Source organism: Dysidea avara, chromosome 8 (assembly GCF_963678975.1).
Source record: "Dysidea avara chromosome 8, odDysAvar1.4, whole genome shotgun sequence".
In the NCBI taxonomy this organism is placed as follows: Eukaryota; Metazoa; Porifera; class Demospongiae; order Dictyoceratida; family Dysideidae; genus Dysidea; species Dysidea avara.
This window is the reverse complement of record NC_089279.1, coordinates 36,527,856-36,551,088: the sequence shown is the minus strand read 5'-3', so window position 1 is coordinate 36,551,088 and position 23,233 is coordinate 36,527,856. Positions and strand designations below refer to the sequence as shown.

Here is a 23,233-nt window from a genome sequence, read left to right as displayed (position 1 = left end):
GTTTACTTCTAGTCTGGCTACCCCTTCACATGTAGCAACGGTCTGGTATGAGTTGTACTGATTACCAAAAACTGGTGGTCTCGCATAGCCAGGCCTTCTTTTGTGTGGGGGCGGGGAAAGAAAAGGGTCTGGTGAACATAGTATAGCGTCATCGTGGCTTATCCTGAGATCATAGGGATTCTACCGTGCAGCTTCTGGATTGTTTGTTGGTGTGAATGACGTTGCATCATTTGAGTTCTGTTGCCATAGATATAAAGCGTGATCCACTGATCTTTACATTGTCACGTTCTATTACCATAACTACTACTTTTACTGCTTCCCTATGACATATTCCTATCACTAAACATGATACAATAATAGTATACAGTTTGTTCCTGATCAAGATCACTAGGTCACCTGTCTAGGAGCTATCATAGAATTTAACATTATGATTATTGTGTAGTTTGTGAGGTGACTGAGTATTGTGGCTAAGACACTATAATTGAGATAATCATCCACGTTTTGTCATAGAAGCACATTTAATTATTATAAGCACCAAAATTTAGTATTTTATGTGGTTAGTAGCACATGTACCAAATGTTTTAGATGGAAAACTCCTTTGGAACTCTAGTATTGTTGGACCTTGTCAACAAAACTGTTTGTTTTCATGGAAAACAATCAATATATCACCCATATTGTCTGTAGTAATTGTAGAGACACTTATTGTACTGTTCTTCATTTGTAACACTGTAACAGATGGAACATAGCTGAAGATGAAGTGTAATGACCACTACACTTTTCAGTAATTGATATTGTTGGGACACTCCTTCAGACTGAAACTTAATTTCATGACATGCCCCAGGGTGTCATTGTTTCTTCTTTTGATGTGGTATGTGTGGCTTCATTAGTTATGTTATACAATTAGAAGGAAAAAGTTGATTACTGATCAAAGAATAAAAAAGTAGCTAAACAAGAGAGGCTGCAGATATATCAATGAACATTCAGACTGGATTGATTCCTAATCAAATCTAAAATTTCTACTACTTGTTCTATTCCTTCTAGTGTTAGGCCAGTACAAAGCTTACAGCTGCAACATGATGTCCCATATATCAAACAAATTGTTTTCCCAGCCTGGCTGGCCAGTAAAGAAAACACTGGGATCATTCTGAGGTGTATTGTGAAGTATTATGGGTCATTCATTCTACATCAAATCAACAAGGAATTTAGGGTCACCTCTCGAATTTTGACAAAACTTGGTGTGTTTGTAGTACCTGTGGTGTTTATCACTCATGCAATTTTTGAGCTCCATACACCAGATAGTTTCTGATTTATGACTGCAAATATTTTGAATATTTCATGAAAAATTGGTCCATCTCTAGTTACTATAACTTCGCACTGTGTAAATATTTGTGAACACAATTGTCAAAGATGGAAGACTATTGATTGACCTTTCCAGTAACCCTAAATTGTGGGATATCTACTTCAAAAGTATTGTATTAAAAACTTTAATCCTTTATATTTCAAAAAATGCTGATAGAAATTCTTTGATCTATGTTTGATAAAATTTCTGTGGTGGGACCACAATGGGCTCAAGAGAATTATGTTGTGGTGTGCAGTAGAATTTTGTACCCTATTATTGCTGTATGGGAGTGTACACCTCTAATAACTATTCACAACCAGACCATGCCAAGTATGGCTTACAGAGTGAAGGTGTCTGGGTACACTGCAACCTGTATTAGTGACCACCTGTATTGAAAGGCCACCGATGTGCTGCAGTTAATTTATACTTCTTTAATTGTATATTAATGTATAGCACCAAAGCATCAACCCTTTCTAGCAAATTTACAAAATGGTCCTTATTAGACAGGTGGACTTTAAATGAGATCACCATGCATCCATAAACATGTGAACCTTGTACCATCTCTTCAGAAATACCTTATTTATTAAGTCAAATCCTGCCATAATACAAGAATTAGCTAATAATATTATGGTACAACCCAAAACTACCCTATTGTTTCATAGTTGGTTACTTCATAGTAGCATATACTATCTATGGTTAATTCCAGATGAGTTAGCTAGCTGCATGGTGCCTTGTTTTTAGAAGTAGCACAACATCAACTTGTTTCTCAGTACATCTATGATCCAGTGAAATAATGGTATGACATTATACAGGTGAGTTATTGATAGATTATAAACTTGGGGGATGGATAAATCAACACTGACATCTCGTCTAGTACCACATAGCATCATTTCTTTCTTTCAGTATATGTGGATTGTAGAGGTGCTTCTCAAACAGTTCTTGATTCGAAATACTGTGCATGTGTTACAGGTTGAACATAGCTGACAACGAAGTGTAATGGATACTTCACTTTTCAGACAATAACTGATATAGCTGGGGCACGTAGCACTATTTCAGATGCGGTATGCGTGGGCTCATAATAATAATAATATTTTCAAAAAAGTTAACAAACAAGTACACAGAAAAATTTGGGATTTTCAACTAGAGTAGGACCATAGCACATTGATAAAAAGTACTAAAATCAAATACAGTAGGGATATGTAACATCTCTTATGGAGCTATCTCAGCAATTGTAAGATTATCCACTTCGTACTGTACCTTTCTCTGTCCTGAAGTCGTTTCTTGGTCAGTTTGACCATAACCTTCATACTTGTCTTGGTTGTATTGTAGTCTTTCTGACTGCCTGGTGCCAAGCTTCTTTACTGTTTCTCCTTGGGGGCTTAGGTTTACGTGAATCTGTCCTTCTTTCTTCAGGTGCCTTTCTAAATTCGTGTAATGGTGTCCTTCCATCCTTCTTTCTATTGATACAGATCAGCTCAGTTTTTGTAATGAAGAGGATGCCGCTGCTGCTGCCGCTGCTACTGTTTTCTGTTGTGTCTAACAATCTTTCTATTTACTTAGCCTCTCAGCAAGATCTGCAAGCCACATTACAAAGTTTGTCTGATGACCTATTTGCATCTTTTAGCATTCAGGATCAAGCTTGTTTGAATGCTCTGGCACATCTTCAGGTATGGCTAGTGGTTGACTTCAAGTTATCCCTTGAGTGTGTCTTGGTTTATTCACCCCTGGCCCAGAATTTGTTATTGGACTACATCTTTGGCTAGCAGTTTCTTTATTTCCTCTTTTTCCTTAGTGTACGCCTTTCTACTATCAACAGCTTTGGTGACCATTTGTTAGGCTGCTCTCATGGTCCAATGAAAACTGATTCATTGTCACGGTGCTCTTGTATATAATGCCCTTTCACAAGACCATCCTGGTGTTCTCAAGAAACAACGTGCTTCATTTGATGATGGGTTGCGTCCAGGTGATGTTTTCCATCCCAACTTCCAACATGGTCAGCCAACTTATTTTCCTTTATATCCTCCTCTGCTTCCTGTGCTGCTGCAGCTGGAGAGGTAACCAAGGATGCGAAGTATTTGGCAGCTGTGGGGAAGTGGGATCTGACTTTATTCCTTTAGTGGCCAAGTGTTTTGGGGTGTGGACTCCATTTGCATTGAAGACATTGAGTGTAATTGCCCACTATACTACCCCTCACAATGCTAAACTTGCAAGGAAGAATTTACTTCAGCAACTTTCTGTTGCGTTATGGTTGAACAATGTCAGAATGATTTTGTATTACTGGGCACAGGGAATTGATATTGATCTTTTCCCTTAGTTGTGTTCCCCTGCTGGTAGTTGTAGTAGTATGTAGATAGTCTGGCAGCATCCGCCCCTTCGTTTTTAGAGTAAGGATCTGATAACTATAGTATATGGTGCTTGTGCTACTACCACTATAATGGTAGAGCCAATCAATTCGCAGTATCCAGTTTAAATAAGTATTTGTGACGTAAAACGTGTAGTTTGTGCCATGAATAACACAATAACCATAGTGACCAAATTCAGAACAGTTGGAAAGCAGCTGATACTCTCCAAGTGAGACTCCGAGATACACACGCTGTAGACATGCGTTGAGGAGTATGATGGTTTGTGCTTTCTTCGCTGAGTTACAACAGCCTGAAAACAGGTAATTTATTATGTCATGCGCAATTTGAAACCACATTTGAACTACGGTAGCTCAAGTACCATATACTACGGTTACCAGACCCTTACTCTAAAAGCAAAGGGGCGGGTGCTGCCAAACTAGTATGTAGAGTAAGTAGATGTACTATTAGTTGTTGTACCCTATAGTGACTAGTCTGTTTGTTTTATTCTGTATTTGTTGTAAGTTAAATTTTCCTTATACTTGTATATGATGTGAACAATTATTATTTGATTCAGCCTACTTATAAAAACACTCACTTTCATGTGGAGCAGTCACTCTCTAGAGTTCCTATGGAATTGACAAGGAGAAAACATCTTGACCGCCCGGCAGACTCCTGTAAGCATTTGAGCGTTAATCGGATGGCTGCAGGATTGAGGCCGCTCAGGTCCTGTCATGGATTTTTTCTCCTTTCTCCACCTTTTCCAACACACTTTCTGTAACAACTCTAAACAGGCTGTAGGACTGGTGTCCTACAGACCTTCAGCACTTGTGCTGTAAAGTTTTCATAATTAAAAAAATTATGAAAAGTGTATGTAATAGTGTATGTAGGGATCTCATCACTTGGTGGCTTTACCCACGTGACGGTTAGTGTGTTGTGTTCTCATGTGTGTGTGAGGCCTTGTGCCCAGACTTCTTTTCTTTTGTTTGGGGGCGGGAAGAAAAAAGGGTCTGGTGGATCTCTGTAGGAATTTTTGTACAGCTGAATCTGTAACTTTTGGGCATCCCTGATTAGTAGTGATCAGTAGTGTTAACACAATAACAAGGTGAGAATGGCAAAATGACAATATTTTGTGTTTGCTTGACATTCCTTTAAAGTCTGCATCCAAAGGCACCAGGGTCGTAGCCAGCCCATTTCTGATGGTTGGGCATAGCTAGTATCAATTCTAAAAACGTTAATGTGAGGCATTATCAAAAATATTATGGCGTACAAAATTACAAATTGCATGGCATGCACAAACTGCTATATGCTATTTTATAATTTGTAGCTCTGATTGAGTCAATCATGTTCTACAAAAATTCGATTGTCCTGCCTTTCTGTCGCTGAGACAAAAAAATTTTCTAGAGTATCATGATTCAGCTTAATTGTCACTCAAAAGTGTGTAACTCCTTCAGTACAACACAAGCTCCATGAACAATTAACAAAGTGTAAGGTGATTCCATTTTAAAAACACTGTACAACACAATTTTATATTAAACACTGCCATACAAATAGTATAGCTGTATACCTCTCTAGTTTTCAGCATGTACTGATCATAATGCAGTAATATTTAGGACCAATATTAAAATAAATATTGTGTTGCATTATAAGGTATGTTGGCATCAAGTGGCCCTTTCCTTTGTAAAACTGTCTTCTCCCATGAGTCAAGTTAGTCCAATACATTGCTAAGGATTTAGAGACAATGGCGAACAAATAATAACAAAAGCTAAGGCTGCTGACACTGTAGCTACACATATCTATCACTCACTATCAATCTAATCATTGTATATAGTCCTTTAAAAGTGCCAACGATATGTGGTAGTTGTTAATTTTCAGTTAAAATTGTATCTAGACTGTAGAGGACAAAATCCTTTAAATATACATGCAAAGCAAATTTCATAAAATGTGACCGGATTTCACATAACAGGCTTCCACACACACAAAATCAAACTTACGATTTTACCAGAAATGGATTGCTGGTCTAATACACTATCATATTTCACACTGTACTTCCTTCAGCACTGACAAGTCTGGTTTCTGTAGCAGCTTTCTTCCGACCCTGTCAAAGCCACGAGTGTGAGATTGGCACCATTAAATGGCCATGGCTTTGTGATAATGGTGTGTAGTGAGCTGGGACTTCACAGAGAGCTCGCCAATAGTGTTCTCAGTCAATTTGGAGTAATTTGAGGGCCATGGAGGGCCATGGAGAGCCCAAACTTGGCCTCTGGATTCCAATCGTCTTCTTACTCCATTTTTATACCCGTATATTAAGACCACCGTCCACCCCCACCCTCCCACCCTATTACTACCATCTGTGATATTATTACCCGCTCGAAAAAAGCTGCTCAAAACAGGGCAAATTTTGGGTATCAGAAATGTATACACCCACTCAGTAATAGCTAGTGAACAGATGAACAATTGGTGCAAATTTTTTTTGCACAGCTGTAGGCACTGGGAAGTTATTACACAATGATTCCTTAAAATCGCCATATCTCCTAACAAAGCTTTGTGCGTCAAAGCCTTGTTTTGTCAAATTCAGTCACAAATGTTAGTATTAACTCCCTGTCCCCCCCACCTGCAGTTTTCTAAGATACATAGAGACAGCTGTAATTTTATTTCAGTTACTGCAGTTTAGTGCATGTGTTTGAATGTGCAGACAGTCAACTGTATCCTTTTACAGTAGAAATATGTTTCTTCCTAATACATAAACCACCCAATCAGTTAAACAACATTGACCACATAATCATGAATTGAACATGATACACAAAACAGGTCTTTATACGGTAGTTACAGAAAAATATAAGCAGCTAGCTTAAATTTTCAGCCAACTACTGTACATTAATAGTAAATTCAGCAACTGCATATGTGGCTACTGTTTTGTTCCTCATAAGTATTGATTGGTTGATCTCCTTTGGTTGACTGTTGCAATTTACTGGTTCTTATGAATAGAGGCTACAATATCTTGAAATGCTTCCATTACATTTTCACCAGTCTTAGCCGAACATTGGTAACACAAGTCAGTATTCATTCGTTTACACTGAGCAGCTACTCTGTATTCCTCTACTTCATCATATAGGTCACATTTGTTTCCTATTAAAGCCCACACAATCTCCTCTGAATTTATGTATCTATCAGCCAGTGCTTGAAATAATGGTCGGACATCTGACATTTTCTGACCAAAATTGGTGTTTGTCCGAACATGTTCTATTTTGGTCGGACATCATGTCCAACCAAAATTGGTATAAAATTTACTCAGACAAATGTATATCAGATTTAATATAATAATTTTTCATGGTAAAAGTATTCAATGTCTGAACAAGTTTTACAAATGTCTGATCAAAAATAGTTTAGTTTAGGTGCTATGTCCTAGCATTTTTGTCTGCTTATTTCAAGCACTGCTATCAGCGTCATCGATCCACTCCTGAAGACTTTCAAAGGTGCATTTTCCTTAGCAACACTTGCAAGATTAGGGGTGCGTATATTTGTAGCATATATAGGCAGTTATATTTGGGTGCATTTTTATAGGTATCACTTTGGGATACAGCTGGAGCTGAACTATTTTCAACATTACCTACCAACTATTACTGTGATACTTCTGGTGCTTTACTGGTCTACTGTGTGGAAGATAGCCACTGGCACTGCAATATGGCTGCTGAAACACCTTTCTTTTTAGTTTTCCTTGTGAGCAGGAGACACAGTCTTTTGTATGAAGTAAGTGGTTTCAAAAGCTGCTTCATTGCAATAAAAGTACAAAACTTTTGATACTGTTTCACTTAAAACCTGTGGCATCAGCAACATAACTCATCCATACCTGAGCTGCCAAATCAACTCTCAATTTTTGAGGTACATATTTCAGCTTTGGGACAAGATATGAGATGTCGAGGTAATAGCACCAGGATTTTTTTTGTGTATAGCTCAACAATCAGATTCCAGTAAATCTTATGCCCACCACACTGCAGGAATGCACCAACTGAAAGTTATTGAATTTACCCAAAGTGTTCCTTTGGACTTACCCAAAGCTTTAAACTTGTTTTAATCCAATGAGGAAGATCTGAGATAAGAAACTGCTCCTGTACACATTGGTTGTCTTGTAGCACAGACTGCTTGAAGGGTCATGCATGGAAAACATCTTTATGTTACCTGATGCACCATCACATGTTACCTGATGCTCCATCACATGTTACCGGATACACCATCACATGTTACCGGATGCACCATCATATGTTACCGGATGCTCCATCACATGTTACCAAAACAATGCAGAGGCCCAATCTGGTAAGATGCTTAATTTGCTGCCAGAGCAGTGGAAAAATATCGACACCTTAGTGTTTGATGCGGGATATGAGAACTTCAAACTTGTGAACAATCCCCTCACCGTGAACTCTAACATGCACTTCGGTAGTGGTCTGGGAGTTTTGCCTGAGTTACAGGGTATCAAGGCGTTGCTTATAGTAGAGAATATTATTAATTTCCCCCAAGTCAGAATATCCTACCAAACTACCTGTATGCTTATCAAATACCCTTCCTTGACATGCATTTCATCCAGTACTATGGCTACATACTTGGAAATACTACATACTTGGAAATACTCCTAGGAGTTTGCTGTGATACAGCCTCTAATAAATCCAAATTCGTGACTTTGGAAAACCCAGCAATTGAAAGTGAACTGTGCCTGTAGTCCCGCAATATTCACTTTGATGGCAGGCAGAATTGCATAATGTGGAATAGCAACCACTGCACTAGTGGTGCAGGTAAAGGCACCATCAAAGTATGGCAGGATGTCATCTCATACAGACCTCTGCATGTAGGTTATGCATTCTTAAGTCTTTCTCAGCAGTGTTCAGGTGTCAGTAGTTGGTGTGACTACTTTACACTGCCTACATCGCACCTTACTGCTTCATCTTCCACCTTTTCTCTTAAAGTCTACTAATACAACTACGAAACACATCATCTCAATATTTCTTGCAGTATGAGCATCTCCTTGAACATGGAATTTTCCATTGGCAGTGTACATGGTGAAAATGCTGAACATCATAGTAAACAACTACACTGGAGCCTGTGTGCATAGAACGTGTAATTATCAACCTTTAGTAAAAATTCATACATACCTGTTGCATCTTTGAAAATTTCTTTATGCTTTTTAACAAGAGGAAGAAATTTTTAATCACTGTTGCCTTCACACATTATGTAGTTGTTGTCAGCTGAATTGCCATAAGCTTGTACTGCCATGACAACACTAGGAATAGTTGGATGTGGCTCGGATTGAACAGACTTATCTGCTAGATCTGAGTGATCTATACACTCTGTAGTATGCTCTTCAGTCTCCTTTGTATCAGGTGTTATTTCTTTTACTAAGCTGCTGTTTGCTACATATTAAAATCATTTCCATTTGCAAGAATTACATGAATTATTTTGCACAGAAATTTTATACCTTAGACTAAATCTTTTTTACCAAAAGATTGAGATACTAATAGAGCAGTCATGAAACATCACTTGTCATACAGTACTATAGTACTGTATAGGAGGGAGCACAAAAGTTTGGGCGTGGCACATGAGTAAAACATCACCCATAAACCAGCCTCACTTTTCCTTGGTGACAATGAAGCAGTATTGGTGGTTAATTTGGTTTAGGTAAAACTAAGCCTTAGCAAGCTTTCAGATTGACCCGGAACATATTCAACAAGTTGCTATGGATTTTTTTTATTATTAAACAGAATTTTCTACTGACTGACTGATGATGCCTTCAGACAAGCGTAACTCAATAACTGCTAAGGCTACAAGCTTGATTTTTCACTGTTCAACATTGCTTCAGCTGGACACATGCCTTTTGGCATACCGCAGTATGTATAATGCATTCTTCATGGTCTTACCAGTGTCCTTCTTACATCTTTGCTGACAGCGAAATGTGTCGATTTAATGATAGCACATGATGGCTTCCCTTCGTAATGGAAATCATCGGTATTTTTCATAGTGGCTACTGTGATTGCAGAGGTGCTTTTCGAGCAGTTCTTAATTCGTAATGCTGTGTAACGAGTTGAACATAGCTGACAATGAAACGTAATGGATACTCTACTTTACAGACGATAGCTGGGGCGTGTGGCGTCATTTCTTTCTTTTGATGCAGTGTGTGTGTGAGTACACCAGTTGTACTGTAATAACAAAAAAAATTAACAAACAAGTACACAAAAAAATTTTGAATTTTCAACTAGAGTAGGGACCATAGCACATCGATAAAAAGTACTGAAACAAGCTGGAGTAGTGCACGATATTAAATCACAGTAAAACAAAAAGAAGTGTTATATCCCTACTGTGCTCAAGATACCATAATGGAAATGCACAGTAGGGATATAACACTTCTTATTGTTTTACTGTGATTTAGTATCATGGACAACTCCAGTTTGTTTCAGTACTTTTTATTAATGTGTTATGGTCCCTACTCTAGTTGAAAATTCCATTTTTTTTTGTGTATGCGTTTTGTTCAGTGTAAATCATATGGAGAAAAATTGCACAAAGTTACAGCTTAACAGAACAAGGTACAGAACTGACCTTGATGTGGCTTGACCTTGATGTAACTTGAAGCTTGATTTTAATGAGGTTTGACCTTGATGTGGCTTGTATAGTATGTGCTTACATTGTAAAATGTTCAGCGTCTGGTCCTTCACATAAAGGAGTTGTGTTAATGTCTCATCCAGTAGTAGTTTCATCTTATACATCATGTAGCCAGTCATTGTGTAATAGTGTAGCAGTATAGTTTATAGGTTTGTAACGTGCAGTGCTATGTGTTACTTTGTTGGGTAATATTATTGTTCTAGTTGTGGTAGTACTAATTGTTTACTTGATGTGCTGCATCTGTTAAAGGATCCTCCGACACTGTACTTTTAACCTCCTTATAAAGACAGTTTCTGAGGTCCCTATAACCTTTACCAATACAATTTTACCTCTCAAAAAGATAAAACCTGTCTAATCCAGTCACATTTGTGCCAAAATTGCTGGCCTTAATATTAGCAGTTGGACAGGTCACTTTATACACAGGTTTAACTGTTACCATAACAAATCCAAAGTCTCTGTTAGGTTCTACTGTGGTAGTACATTATTTTTTTGTCTGTTACACATTACTAGATCAAGAAATATGACACATTACATTACTGCATGTGTACATGAAGCCTGACAACAGTAGTCAGTGTTCATTGTAAGGTCAAACTAGCAATATTTATACTGATAACCAGGCAAATTTATTTTCAAGATGGCTCATGGACAAGTGTCCTGATTGTCGAGGTGCAGGGGGTGGTACAAGCCCACGTGAATTCGTAATAGTATTGTGCAAACACTGAAAGAATTTCACATGAGCCAATAGTCTCTGTACAAAAAGTAGAGGAAGTAGTTGGTTTGTTTGTTGTTTGCAATGGTGTGATTCTTGATTGAAAAAACCCAGCCATTATGGTGAAATGGGGCTAATAGTGATGATGATACATGGCAGTCACAGTTTTCACACCAACAGTTATAGATGATTATAATAGGATCATTGATGTATGATCTGGTACTTCCAACCGGTAGTGTCACTGTGTTTAATAAAAATATTTTAACTAGAGCTTCATTATTCAGTCAGCTGCACTTTTGACATCGGGCATCGTCATGGTGGAATTGTCTTCCTGCAAGCTTGTTTGAGGATATCTCTGAGTTTCATGGTAGCCCCCTCACCTACCTATAGCTATTTCAACAGACTGTTTAATTTCTGTAGTTGTGTTGTGTCTTGTGTTTATGTAACTTGTAATCTTTTGTAACTTTGTTGTACTGTTTCTTATTCTGTTTATTCTTTGTTGTACTGTTTCTTATTCTGTTTCTTATTCTGTAGCTACGGTTTTTTGTTGTGTTGTTTTTGTGCACTCTGGTACGGAGGAACGGCCATTGGCCGAGTATTTTAAGTATAAACAAATCAATCGATCAATAGTGTCTATTATTAGTGAGGTGTCCTGATTTCAGGGGTCTAAATGTGTGTACACTAATACAAATGGGACCATGGACAAGTGTCCTGATTATCAAGGTATCTTATGTACAAATGTCTGTGTTATGTATCATAGGAGCTGTGATAGTGGTTTTAATATTTCATAGATGGTACAATATTGTTACTTGATGTTGTGGTATAACTATATGATTGGTATGCTTTAATTAGATGTCATTTTAGACCTCTACTACTACATGATGATCAGATACAAACGTACTCCTTTTTACTGAAGATGCAATTGTGTTAGCCGTATATTCAGTACAATAATTATTGTACACCGACCGGTCCATATCCTTTAATAAAGAAATTAGACATTATCAACAACAGATACCACATGTTAACTGAACACTTGATATACTGCACACCACTAGGCTATACCACATGTTAACTGAATACTTGATATACTGCACACCACTAGGCTATACCACATGTTAACTGAATACTTGATATACTGCACACCACTAGGCTATACCACATGTTAACTGAACACTTGATATACTGCACACCACTAGGCTATACATCACGATTATGCAATTAATTGCATTCTGTGTACTCTGAGCTGAATGCATTTTTAGAAAGGTTTAACAGTAACTCATCTCTATTTTGTGACATGAGGCTCCTTCACTTTGGTTCTATCAAGAGTTCGTAATATATGAACTCTTCGTTCTACAAGAGTTTATATTAAAAAGTTTTTATATATTATGAACTCTTAGTTCTATGGTGATAGTAACTGGAATAATTTTGGCTTCTCTCTCTATGAAAGTGTTCCAAGAAGTATAGAGCTTCTTTCAGATGCTTTAATAAAGTGTACAATTGTTAGCTGATAACCAAGGTTCTTGCCTCACTACCAATTGGGAGGAATAAATTGGCACATACAAATCCCAGCCATTCATCAGACCTCTCTGTGTCTGTAGTCCCATCCTACCACCATCTTGTAAACATGACGTATGACAGTAGCCAATCAGATATGATATTCTGACGTTCCCTAACTATTTATAGGTATTGAATGCAATCTAGGGACTTGGATAGTGTAACAATGCCCCATTTATGGCCTGTAGTAACAAGAACCCAAAAGGCACCACTAGTGTAAATATTGTTATAGTAGAGCAACTAAGTGAAAAAATCGTTCACTTTTTGATAAGAGCACCAAACTTGGTACAACATTTGCTTAATTCATATTAGATACGGTGCCATTAAAATTACCAATCATATCACGCTCAAAGAACCTGACAAGTAAAATAAACTGCATCGAGGAAGCCATAAAAGTGCTCCACTGAAACTGCATCGGCATAGACGAGCAAGGGATGGTCATATCCAAAAGCTGATCAACAGAGGTGTCCATCCAGGTCATTAGCTTGCCATGTTAAAAAGCACAGGGGGTCATGGTATATGAAGCCATAGATATGCAGTGTATTATTTCTATTGGATTGTGCCTGTACTTTTAATATTGGCTCCATTAGAAATGTTCAAAAAAAAACTTTATTCTACCACATTTTGAAGATTTATTGATTGCATCTGTAAATTTGAAATATTTCCATGTGATTTAAGCAAAAATGAAGATTCTGGATGCACTTGTATGGTTTCCTGTCCAGCAATGAAGGCAATGATTTTGACATGGATTTGACATTGACAATGATTTTGACATGGCACCATATCTCAAATGATTTAGTATACCTTACTCAACTTCCACAGATAATTTGGTGCTTTTATCATAAAGTGAACAATTTCATCAAAATTTGTTGCTTAGCCCCTCTACTATTATTTTGTATGATTGCAGTTAGCAGCCCATGCACAACAATTACTTATCAACATCTTGTTTTTTTCTCAATCACAGTGAGCTACAATTGGAATTCTCTACCAGTCAGTCCAGCTCCACTACTTAATGGACAAGACACTACACTAGTGTGAAATTGATACATTGCAAGATGGATGTTTCCAGATCACACGTAGCTATTACAGCAAAGTATATATATCAAATGCTAACAATTTCTAGAATGGCCAATCCTACAAGAGAGAAGATGTCTTAATAAATAAAGTCAATTGTACACAATGTATGTACTCCAGCTTCTACCAACACAATAATTCAACCAGGCAAGTACACCAATGTCTCCAGTAAGCTCCACATTGTAATGTGTCAGAAATGTTTTAGAATGTAACGTACCATCTATCAAATGACATAGTTGAAGAAAGGATGTTCACCAACAATATGCCTGTCTAGTAACAATAACTGTCTATAAGTGTAGTAATTGTAAGTAATACATATTGTATGTACTAGTAACCAGCTGGCCAGGTCACCTGTCAGCCTTTACTGTCTATGGACCCGGTACTTAATCATAGCACAGGATGTACAGATTCTACGGAATGTTTACTGTAGCATTTAACTTTAATTTTGTAATCTTAACTCTTACAACATGTACACCTTATTAGTGTAATTCTTAAAAGAAGACCTTGTATAGTATTCTAATTGTTTGGTAGAGATATTCTAATTGTTTGGTGGTTACTGATATTTCTCAATAATGAAAGGTACAATCTTCCACTGCTTGAAGGCTCTCTTGCCATTGGGGGTACAGAACCGGGCATACTGGCACTTGATGGCAGGAAAATGGACCCCTTTGTGAGGCCATCTGATAATCATACCCCACTCTTGACCACATTCCTTGCAGTGCACTTTCTGACCAAGTTCAATGTCTCCTTTAGGCAATGGCTCTTTAGGGCCCTTAAGGACACACCTCGTGTATATATCCTCATTGATTACGACATGGTGGCTCTCTGCCATTACTCGTAGGTCTGTCCCGTTGCAAATGAAAGCGTCACAGTGTTTGCACACCAGCCGTACATCATCACCATCAACCACTTTGGAATCCCTTTGTAGCTGTTTCTGTCTCTCACGATCTTTAATTAGTTGATCTTGTTTTGCTGCAATGTCTTGATTCAATTTGTAGCCACTTGGTAGGAACTCTAGAGCCTGCATAGCAAGATCTCCTTTCTCTTTGTTCTGTAGTTCTTGTAGTAGTTTTGGAGAGCTGACTTCCATGATGGCAAAACAACGACTATAGTAAGCCCTTGCTCTGCCCTGTGCTTGCACACGAGCTATTTCATTGGTCACATGATTGTAACGCACAACTAGATTACAAGCTGGCACATCTAACCCTTCCTCCAAGACTGTCGTGGCAACCAATAGGTTAAGGTGACCAGTACGAAACTGCTCAATGGCGTCATGTTGTTTAGCTTGTGTCATCCCTCCCACATCTTCCTTGCTCTGTCCTGTAACCACTCCTGGCTTGATTACATGACGTAGCTGGGGAATCCCCTGCAGCCAGTGGCACATGCGCTGTGCTGTATCCTTGGTAGTGACAAACACAATACCACGAGTGTTACTGTTTGTGTACTGTTCCTCTAGCAACTGCTTCAGTCGTTCCAGCTTGGGGTTCTCCACTGGACACTGAATCTGACTAGCATTCTGTATGAATGCTTGGAACTTGGCTTGTAATTCTTTCTCTATTTTAGTAGCCTTGTTAGACAGTTCGATTCTCTCCTTCTGTATCTTTTCTTCCAAGATGGCAATGGCATCTTGTTGGTTAAGGTCATGGTACATCTTCAGAGCATTGTAGTAACATTGTAAATGAGTGAGTACAGTACGAAGATCTCGCTCTATAGGTCCTTCACGTTGCTCTGATAGTCGACGCTGTTCTACAATCCAGTTCTCGTAGGCTTGCAGTTGAGGATGGTGTGGACATTTTGCAGCGATTGCTTGATCAACCCAAGCCTCGAGTGATTTCATTGTAGCATGCAGCAAAATGAGAAACTGTTCAGAGTTGCTCCGGCTTTCTGTCTTCAGTAGATCGAAGTCGGGTTGGTTACTATAGTGAACTAACTCGGTAACATTTTCCCGGACAATCTTGATCCCTCCTTGAGCATCAAGCAGAGCACACAAGTTGATCAGGTGATCCAGCGTCTTGTCCACTTCCCCCTTGGGGTTTTCCCCAGCTCCAGGTGATGCTGTGAGCCCCATGACTTGAGGGAGAGTGATGTCTCCCTTGATCTTCATCTTAATGTACTCTTCCATGATCATGGCGTAAGGACTATTCTTCTTAGCATTGTGGCACTCGTCAATAATTATCAGTGTCACATCTGGTAAGGACAGACGGTCAGCACTGCTCATCGGTGCCATGTTTACCTCATTAAGGAACACACCTGCAGTACACACAATCATGTGATTGTCATGAAGTAGTTGCTTAGGTAACAAGTGCACCCCACAGTCTCCAGTAACAAACTGAGCTTGCAGTTCAGGAATATATCTCTTCACTTCTTTATACTGTTGCTCTGCTAGAGGGATCTTGTTGACAAGAAACAGCACCTTGCCACTGGGGTTCTTCTCAAGATGACTGGCTATCACCATGGCAGCGATGAGTGTCTTTCCTGTACCGGTGGGGGCACAGGCAACATAATTCAGTCCTTGACAACCAGTGTTGGCTAACTCCTTCTGGTAGCCCCTAACCGTCTTATCCTCTGGCATTGTGAATTTGAATGATGTGGGGCTGCATCTCGTCTTGGGGATCACATTATCCTCCTCCTGCATCACATGATCTCCAGACACCTACATAACAGTACAATTTGATGCACAATATAGGATTCCCACCCCTTGCCTTTTATATAACACTTTACAATTGTAATCAACAAAATGCAGTGGAACTGTGTAATGGACACTGGGACCAACCGTAATTTTACTGTTATAGGTTGTCCTTATGGTAATGTAGAGCTCTATAGAAGCTCTCTTAATAAAGAGGTTAAATGTACAGCGTCCTTTACATGTACCCCTGTAGAGTCTTTTAAGAGAGGTTCCACTGTAAAACAGTCAGACAATAATGGCTACTCTAATACAACAAACAGTGAGATATTTGACTAGCTAGAGTCATTCTCCCCTTCAGTAGGTTTGCATGACTAGGTGAGCAAAACCTCACCACAACTGAGCCTGAGGCAATTGCACACTATGTGATAGCTGTATCTCATGTGCAGTCTTATTTCTCATACCTTAGCTGCTTTTCTGGTGTGAGTCTCTGGCAACCTTTATTAGTGTCTAAGCATATTATATAGACTAGACTTGTATTGTCCTGCCTGATAGAGGTTGTTACACCACATAGGGTTGGCTAGCATACAAACATGAATAAGGACAATGGGAAGCCATAGAACTTCACAAGACCACAGGTGTGTATAGACATGGCCACAAGAGTATACCCCAAGTCACCAGATTATTAGATAGCATATATAACTCAGTAACAGAATGGTGAGGTACAGAGGAAACATGCACACATCTATAGCACCCTTGTCAAGTCCTTGATCCTTCCCCAGTAGCTCCAAATATAGTATAAATGTTGTGTCCAATAGTACAAACCATTGGAGATCTCAAGCAATTATTTCTACAAAGTATAAAACTGGAAAACAAGTCAGGTTTTCATGCAGTAGGTCACACACTGGCAACACCTGTGATATATAAAGTGTTACTCTAATTTTTTTAGATTTGTGAAATGTTTCATGGCAAAGTCACTTAACCGCTACCATAAAAGCATTAATATTTGATAGTGAAAAAACATTTTCCAAGGAATAATCAGCACTTTAAGTCACATGATGGAGATTTGACATGACAAATTCCATAATCTCATCATTATTACTTATGCATGGTGGGAGAGTTTGTACACAAATTAATGCAATATACCACATTTGAATGGTTAATAGCCACGGTTCATGTAATAGCCACCCTGCGGATAGTAGCCACTCCACGGCCTAGAATTATTGTCATAAGAGCTGCCCTTGGATAAGAACTGCAGCTTGTATCTGAATATCACGTTTGAAGCAGAAACCAGGTGAAGGAAGCCAGTAAACAGCATTTTGAGAGAAGTAATTTAGTATTGAAGGATGATTAATGGTTTTCCTTACTGAAAGTTATAGTAACCATGGCTATTAACCAGTAGCCATCCATTGCTGGCTACAATGTTTGGAAAATTTTGTAGGCAAGGAGTACTCTAAAAAACCTTCTGACCTCAAAACTTTATACAAGTGTACATAACTTACTGGCAACAGGGTGGCAGGGATGACCAGTTGATTAACGATGGTGTTGTACTTTATGTCACTGTTGATGTCACCAGTGATGTCACCAGTGATGTCTAATGATTTGTCCCCTGGTGTACCCCCACCTCGACTAGTTGAATCACATGATCGGCTAATAAATGGACTCTTGGGAGGGTTGGTATCCATGGTAACTGTAGGGGGAGTGGACTCCATTGTTGATGATATGTTCACTACTGGTTGTGAAGATTGATCAGGGAGTGATGTGTTAACTGTAGATGATCCTGTCTCCATGGTCACTGATGATTGTGTATCAGTAGATTGTGGTTCAGTTTCCACGACAACAAGTTGATTTGGTCCTGTGGTAGTAGTAGTATTGGTCTCCATGGACACAGTTGGCTGTGTAGCTATAACAACACATCACTACGGTAACACACAATACATCACCATGGTATATTAATACCTGAAAACTTCTCCCTTATCAACTCAACCAATTCTCCATGTTGTTTCACTTTATCACGTGTGATCCACACAGCCTTAATTAGCTGTTGAGATAACTACACCCAACATGACGTCATGACGACGTAATCACAAAAACTCACCTTGCCATTTCCTTTAATAATCACAACGTTCCTCAGGAACCATCTGTTGAGGTCTTGTTGGTTTGTTAAGGTTTCTTTCTTGTCCTCGTACTTGTCTAGTTGATCCTCGGTGATCGCCTCTTCGGCGTACAAGTGGTCGATCACGGGATCCGTGTGTAGCAGTTCTACCAACTGTGGCTGGCATTTACGGATAATAGTACGTGACACTTCTTCTGGGAACTGGAAATCTTTATCCATCTTCTGCTCTCTCAGTCGCGGCTAGTCGTTCAGATTGTACCGTTGTCAAGCTGTAGTAGCAACGGGGAAACACCTTACCACGCCTATATATAACCACGTATTTTGCACGTGATTAGTAATCAAGGATGATTGTATGGTGTGTCGTGTGTGCTGTTGTGTTGTTGGTGGCCTACCTGGTACTGATACGCGATCGCTCCTCCATCAAGCTAGCAGGAAAACACGTACTGGTTAGTCATACTGTGTCCTGTTCTGCACCTCCTCTGATGACGTAATGTGACGTTGCTTAAGGGCTGAGGGTATTCTTGCGTGCTAGACGGGTAATGGGCAATCTGTATTGAAGTTTCCTGGAGACCAGACCTGTTGGGATCAAAAAAAATTTCCCTAGCTTTCAAATGTTATGATCCGTGGGGTAGGTAATGACCTGCAAATGCATAGGTCACCTCTGAAATATTTCAGAAGATGTAATGAAATTTGACAGATGTAACTGGAGTTTACAGAATTTTACACAGAAATCTAAAACTAGGGTTTTGTAATTTGAAAATAATGATTTTTAAATTTTGAATTTTCAGAGAAATATGAATTGAACTGTTTTTGAAAGATGGGCACTCGTATTTCAAGTTTTGTAGACAATTTTGGCTCATCAAACTTGAAGTGTAGCCTCTATAGTATGTACGCATTGAGCTGAATCCTCAAAAACATTTAATAACTCATGGATGATGCAATTACACACAATCTTGAAATTTGGCTCATTTGTAGTACTGTTTGACCCGCTAAAAAATATTTCAAAATCTTATTGTTCAAACATCTGACATAATATTTACGGCCAATCAAAATTTTCACAATACATTTCCTATGGGGAAGCCATATAAGTACAGTGTCCATTACATCCCTTTCCTGAACTTGTAATGGAGCCAAACCGTACGTGTCTGTTGTTAACACCTTTGCTGTTACCAATAATCATCTGGTTGGCTGAAATGTTAACTCTGTTAAGAAAAATCCACTTTTAATTTTTAGCTATTTTTCAGGATTCAGCTCAACTTGAACATACTATAGAATGGCTAACTATGTTATATAATTAGTATGTTCGCGTTGAGCTGAATCCTCAAAAACATTTAATAACTCATGGATGCAATTACACATGATCTTGAAATTTGGCTCATTTGTAGTACTACTTGATCCGCTAAAAATATTTCAAAATCTTGTTCAAATGTTTGACATAATATTTACAGCCAATCAAAATTTTCTCAATACATTTCCTATGGAGAAGCCATATAAGTACAGTGTCCATTAGAGCCCTTTCCCGAACTTGTAATGGAGCTAAACCGTACGTGTCTGTTGTTGACACCTTTGCTGTTACCAATAATCATCTGGTTGGCTGAAATGTTAACTCTATTGAGAAAAAATCCACTTTTAATTTTTAGCTGTTTTTCAGGGTTCAGCTCAACGTGAACATACTATAGTTAGAGACCAAGCATTTCACTAACTAAAAAGTGTTAAGATATATTTGGGAGCTTATGCTACTCTTTATTGGATTATACAGCTTGTATATCTTAACTGCTGAGCAGACCTTCATCCATCCTTTTTAGTATTTATAAATATTCCTTCAGTAACACAAATACTAGTCTGCCACAGCCAACCCTTTTAGGCACCTATAAGCACCCCGAAAAGGGTCTGGTGTGTCTATAATTCAGGTCTTGTGCATAGGAACGTGTAAATATACTGCAGCTCGCTGCAGTATATTTACAGCTGAATACTGAAAAATTGGATCACAAACGGTGATTTGATTTCACTGACTTTCTATTAGTGATTGTTGGAGTTTAGGCTGTGGAGACAATATTTCTACTTCCCAGGGGAAGGCATCTATTGCAGATGGATGTTAAATGTATAATCAACCCTACTTTACCCAAAAAAAATTGCACAGCTTGTGTTGTTACCTACCCTTGTCATGTGATAACAATGTCCTTAATCGGCAATACTGCAATTTGATTGGATGCACCAGTTGTTTTTTTTTGGTAATGGTGTCAAACTAGACTGGCACCTTAAAAGGGTCAGCTGGACCAGACTACACAAATACATTGTCACAATAAACAGTGTTACACTTGTTCAAGTAATTGCATCTGTATACTGCACAAATACATATGAATTATATAACAAGTATTGTGTTGTAACATTATTTAAGGATTAAATCTACTGACTTACACTTATCACAACAACACATTGCTTCAGTGATATAGTCTTTGTTGTTCATTACAGTATGTGTACTCCTCTGAGATGTACTGAGTACTTGGAGAACAACAAAATTGTTTACAGTTGATAAATTAATTTCTTGGCACAACAACTGGTAGACATTGTGTAAAGTATTCACCTACTTCATAGTACACTGTCAAGCAATCAGTTTGAATAAATCAAGGAGTTTATATCGTAATTTACAAGTTACACATTGTATCAATGACACCTTGGTATATTATTAATTACTCTGGTCTTATTAATGAGGTCATGAAGTATTTATGTGGTAATTATGTATGAGTTGACATGTTACTATGACAACACACAGGTTACTGGTGGTTCCAGTGGCATAGGTAAGGAGATTGCTAGGTTGGCTGTGTTGAAGGATGCTAATGTCACCATTGTGGCTCGAAACCAGGTACGTGTCTTAAAATTGTGAACTACAGTGCTACTTATTTGAAATCATTAGGAGCGTTTACAACAAGCATCACATGAACTGGAAGCCATAGCAAAACAAAGCCAAGTAAATTTTAATCTGTTATGGAGTATAGGTTACCATGGAAATGAGTACAGGTTATTAACACAATTTCATTGGACGTATCATTGGACTATCAGTCGGTGCAGTCCACTTTACTGCAGGTAACTCCATCCTCTTTGGTACTTATTCAATTTGTTTGGTTGCTAGGCAATAGAGGAAGGAGGATGTGGTCCAGTAGATGTGCTAATCAACTGTGCAGGGATCACATGTCCAGGAGTGTTCACTGAACTAGACCCAAGCAAGTTTACTGTGAGTTAAATGAGGGGAATACCCTGTCCATACTACACACTGGAACCTGTTACAGTAATATGGTCCAGACACGTAGTTAAGGTCCCAAAGCATGTACTATTATGTATACAACATTATCTGTTTGCAATCTCCTCCCTCCAGGATCTGTACAAGGTCAATGTGTTGGGTAGTGTCCAGCCCACAAGAGCTCTGTTACCATCCATGATCCAACGACGGTGGGGGCGTGTTGTATTTGTATCATCACAGGCTGGTCAGGTGATGATCATGTGATCCCTGTGATATCACATTACATCACTATCACAGGTTGCCATATATGGATATTCTGCTTACTCTAGTTCAAAATTTGCTCTAAGGGGGTTAGCTGAAGCCTTGCAAATGGAGGTGAAGCCATATAATATACTGGTGAGCGTGTCATTCCCTCCTGACACTGACACACCCCAGTTACAAGAGGAAATGCCCCACAGAGTAAGTCAGATTACCTCATGTACAAGGTTTAGTGTGTTGCAGTCTAAGATAGCCAATAAGATTGCAGCAACATCAGGAGTGTTCCAGCCCAGTGAAATAGCCAATGACATCATCAAAGGAGTAGAGGTGAGGTCATTATATGTACAAGTTGACTGAAAAAACAGTAAAGTGGATTTTTCTCAAGAAAATTAGCATCACAGCCAACCAGACGATTAGTGGTAACAGTGTCAACAGACACGTGTGGTTTGGCTCCATTACAAGTTCAGGGAAAGGTTATAATAGATATTGCACTGTATGGTTTCTCATAGGTAAAAATTTTAACTGTAAATATTGCGTCTGGCATTAAAAAGATTTAGAAATATTTTTTTTTAGTTTTTAGTGGGTCAAGCAATGACATTACAATTGAGCCAAATTCAAGATTGTGCTTAATTGCATCATCCATGAGTTATTAAATGTTATTGAGGATCCAGTTCAACACATACTGTTCAGGTGCTAAAAACATTTTGTAAAGGACTAGCAGTACAAGGCATCAAATACCATACATCAGGAAAAATTTTCATTGCTGGCCATGGGTGTGGAGGGCAGAGCATGAAGACATCACAAACATGTGACCTTATTATGACTACTATAAAGCATTTCACACATTTCCTCAAGTACTGACATGTAGGTAGCACAAGCTCAATGATATAACTAAGACATTTGGCTTTAATTGTAAATTAACCAATAAAAGCCTTGATAAGAATAAACTTATTTTAGTGCAGTACATCCACTGTTGTTACTGGCAGCACATGTAAAGGATGAGTAGCTCGAACAGTGTCCATTTGTTCATCAGTGTTGTAGCTAATTATTTGTATGAGAAAAGTGTTAAAATAAATTAATTTTCGTCGATATGTGTTACCACACAACTAATTTAGTTGAAGAGTTCTAGATGAGGTGTACAGTGCTTGGGCCTACCTATCAGATGGTGTGCTATAATTAGAGTTACTTCCACAGCAAGGACGATACATGATCACACATGGCTTAGATGGTTTCATGGTGGGTCACCTGACTGCCGGCATGAGTCCTGTGCATCACATGATCCATGCTGTGCCTCAGGTGAGCAGTTTCTGTAAGATGGTGATGTCATAACCACTG

At 38.6% G+C, this 23,233-nt stretch overlaps 2 protein-coding genes across 4 annotated transcripts in view; one reads left to right on the top strand and one right to left on the bottom strand.

The window, feature by feature from the left end:
• Nucleotides 1-14,083: 14,083 nt before the first annotated feature.
• LOC136265066 (ATP-dependent RNA helicase DHX58-like) lies at nucleotides 14,084-23,173 on the bottom strand. 2 transcript variants are annotated; one of them, XM_066059843.1, is made up of 6 exons: nucleotides 20,821-23,173; nucleotides 18,795-18,978; nucleotides 18,385-18,704; nucleotides 18,246-18,339; nucleotides 17,789-18,189; nucleotides 14,084-16,316 (listed from the first exon to the last, which is right to left on the bottom strand). In XM_066059843.1, the coding sequence occupies exons 3-6, from the start codon at nucleotides 18,619-18,621 to the stop codon at nucleotides 14,217-14,219; spliced, it is 2,832 nt and encodes a 943-aa protein (XP_065915915.1). In that variant the 5' UTR covers nucleotides 18,622-18,704; nucleotides 18,795-18,978; nucleotides 20,821-23,173; the 3' UTR covers nucleotides 14,084-14,216. The 2 variants fall into 2 exon arrangements, with proteins under 2 accessions (XP_065915915.1, XP_065915916.1); XM_066059844.1 differs by lacking the exon at nucleotides 20,821-23,173 and having other exon boundaries at nucleotides 18,385-18,671; nucleotides 18,795-19,664.
• The window catches only part of LOC136265069 (3-dehydrosphinganine reductase-like), a 4,932-nt gene continuing 141 nt past the window's right edge, over nucleotides 18,443-23,233 (top strand). Inside the window, exons 1-9 of one of the 2 annotated variants that reach the window (XR_010705373.1) lie at nucleotides 18,443-18,848; nucleotides 21,176-21,265; nucleotides 21,317-21,370; nucleotides 21,421-21,486; nucleotides 21,533-21,634; nucleotides 21,776-21,889; nucleotides 21,938-22,099; nucleotides 22,142-22,225; nucleotides 22,284-23,194. Coding sequence is in view for 1 of the 2 variants with exons in the window: in XM_066059848.1 (XP_065915920.1) it covers nucleotides 18,747-18,848; nucleotides 21,176-21,265; nucleotides 21,317-21,370; nucleotides 21,421-21,486; nucleotides 21,533-21,634; nucleotides 21,776-21,889; nucleotides 21,938-22,099; nucleotides 22,142-22,225; nucleotides 23,093-23,194 (876 nt within the window). In the remaining variant the exon portion in view is untranslated. The remainder of the gene's footprint in view (nucleotides 18,849-21,175; nucleotides 21,266-21,316; nucleotides 21,371-21,420; nucleotides 21,487-21,532; nucleotides 21,635-21,775; nucleotides 21,890-21,937; nucleotides 22,100-22,141; nucleotides 22,226-22,283; nucleotides 23,195-23,233) is intronic. The other variant, XM_066059848.1, reaches the window with a different exon arrangement.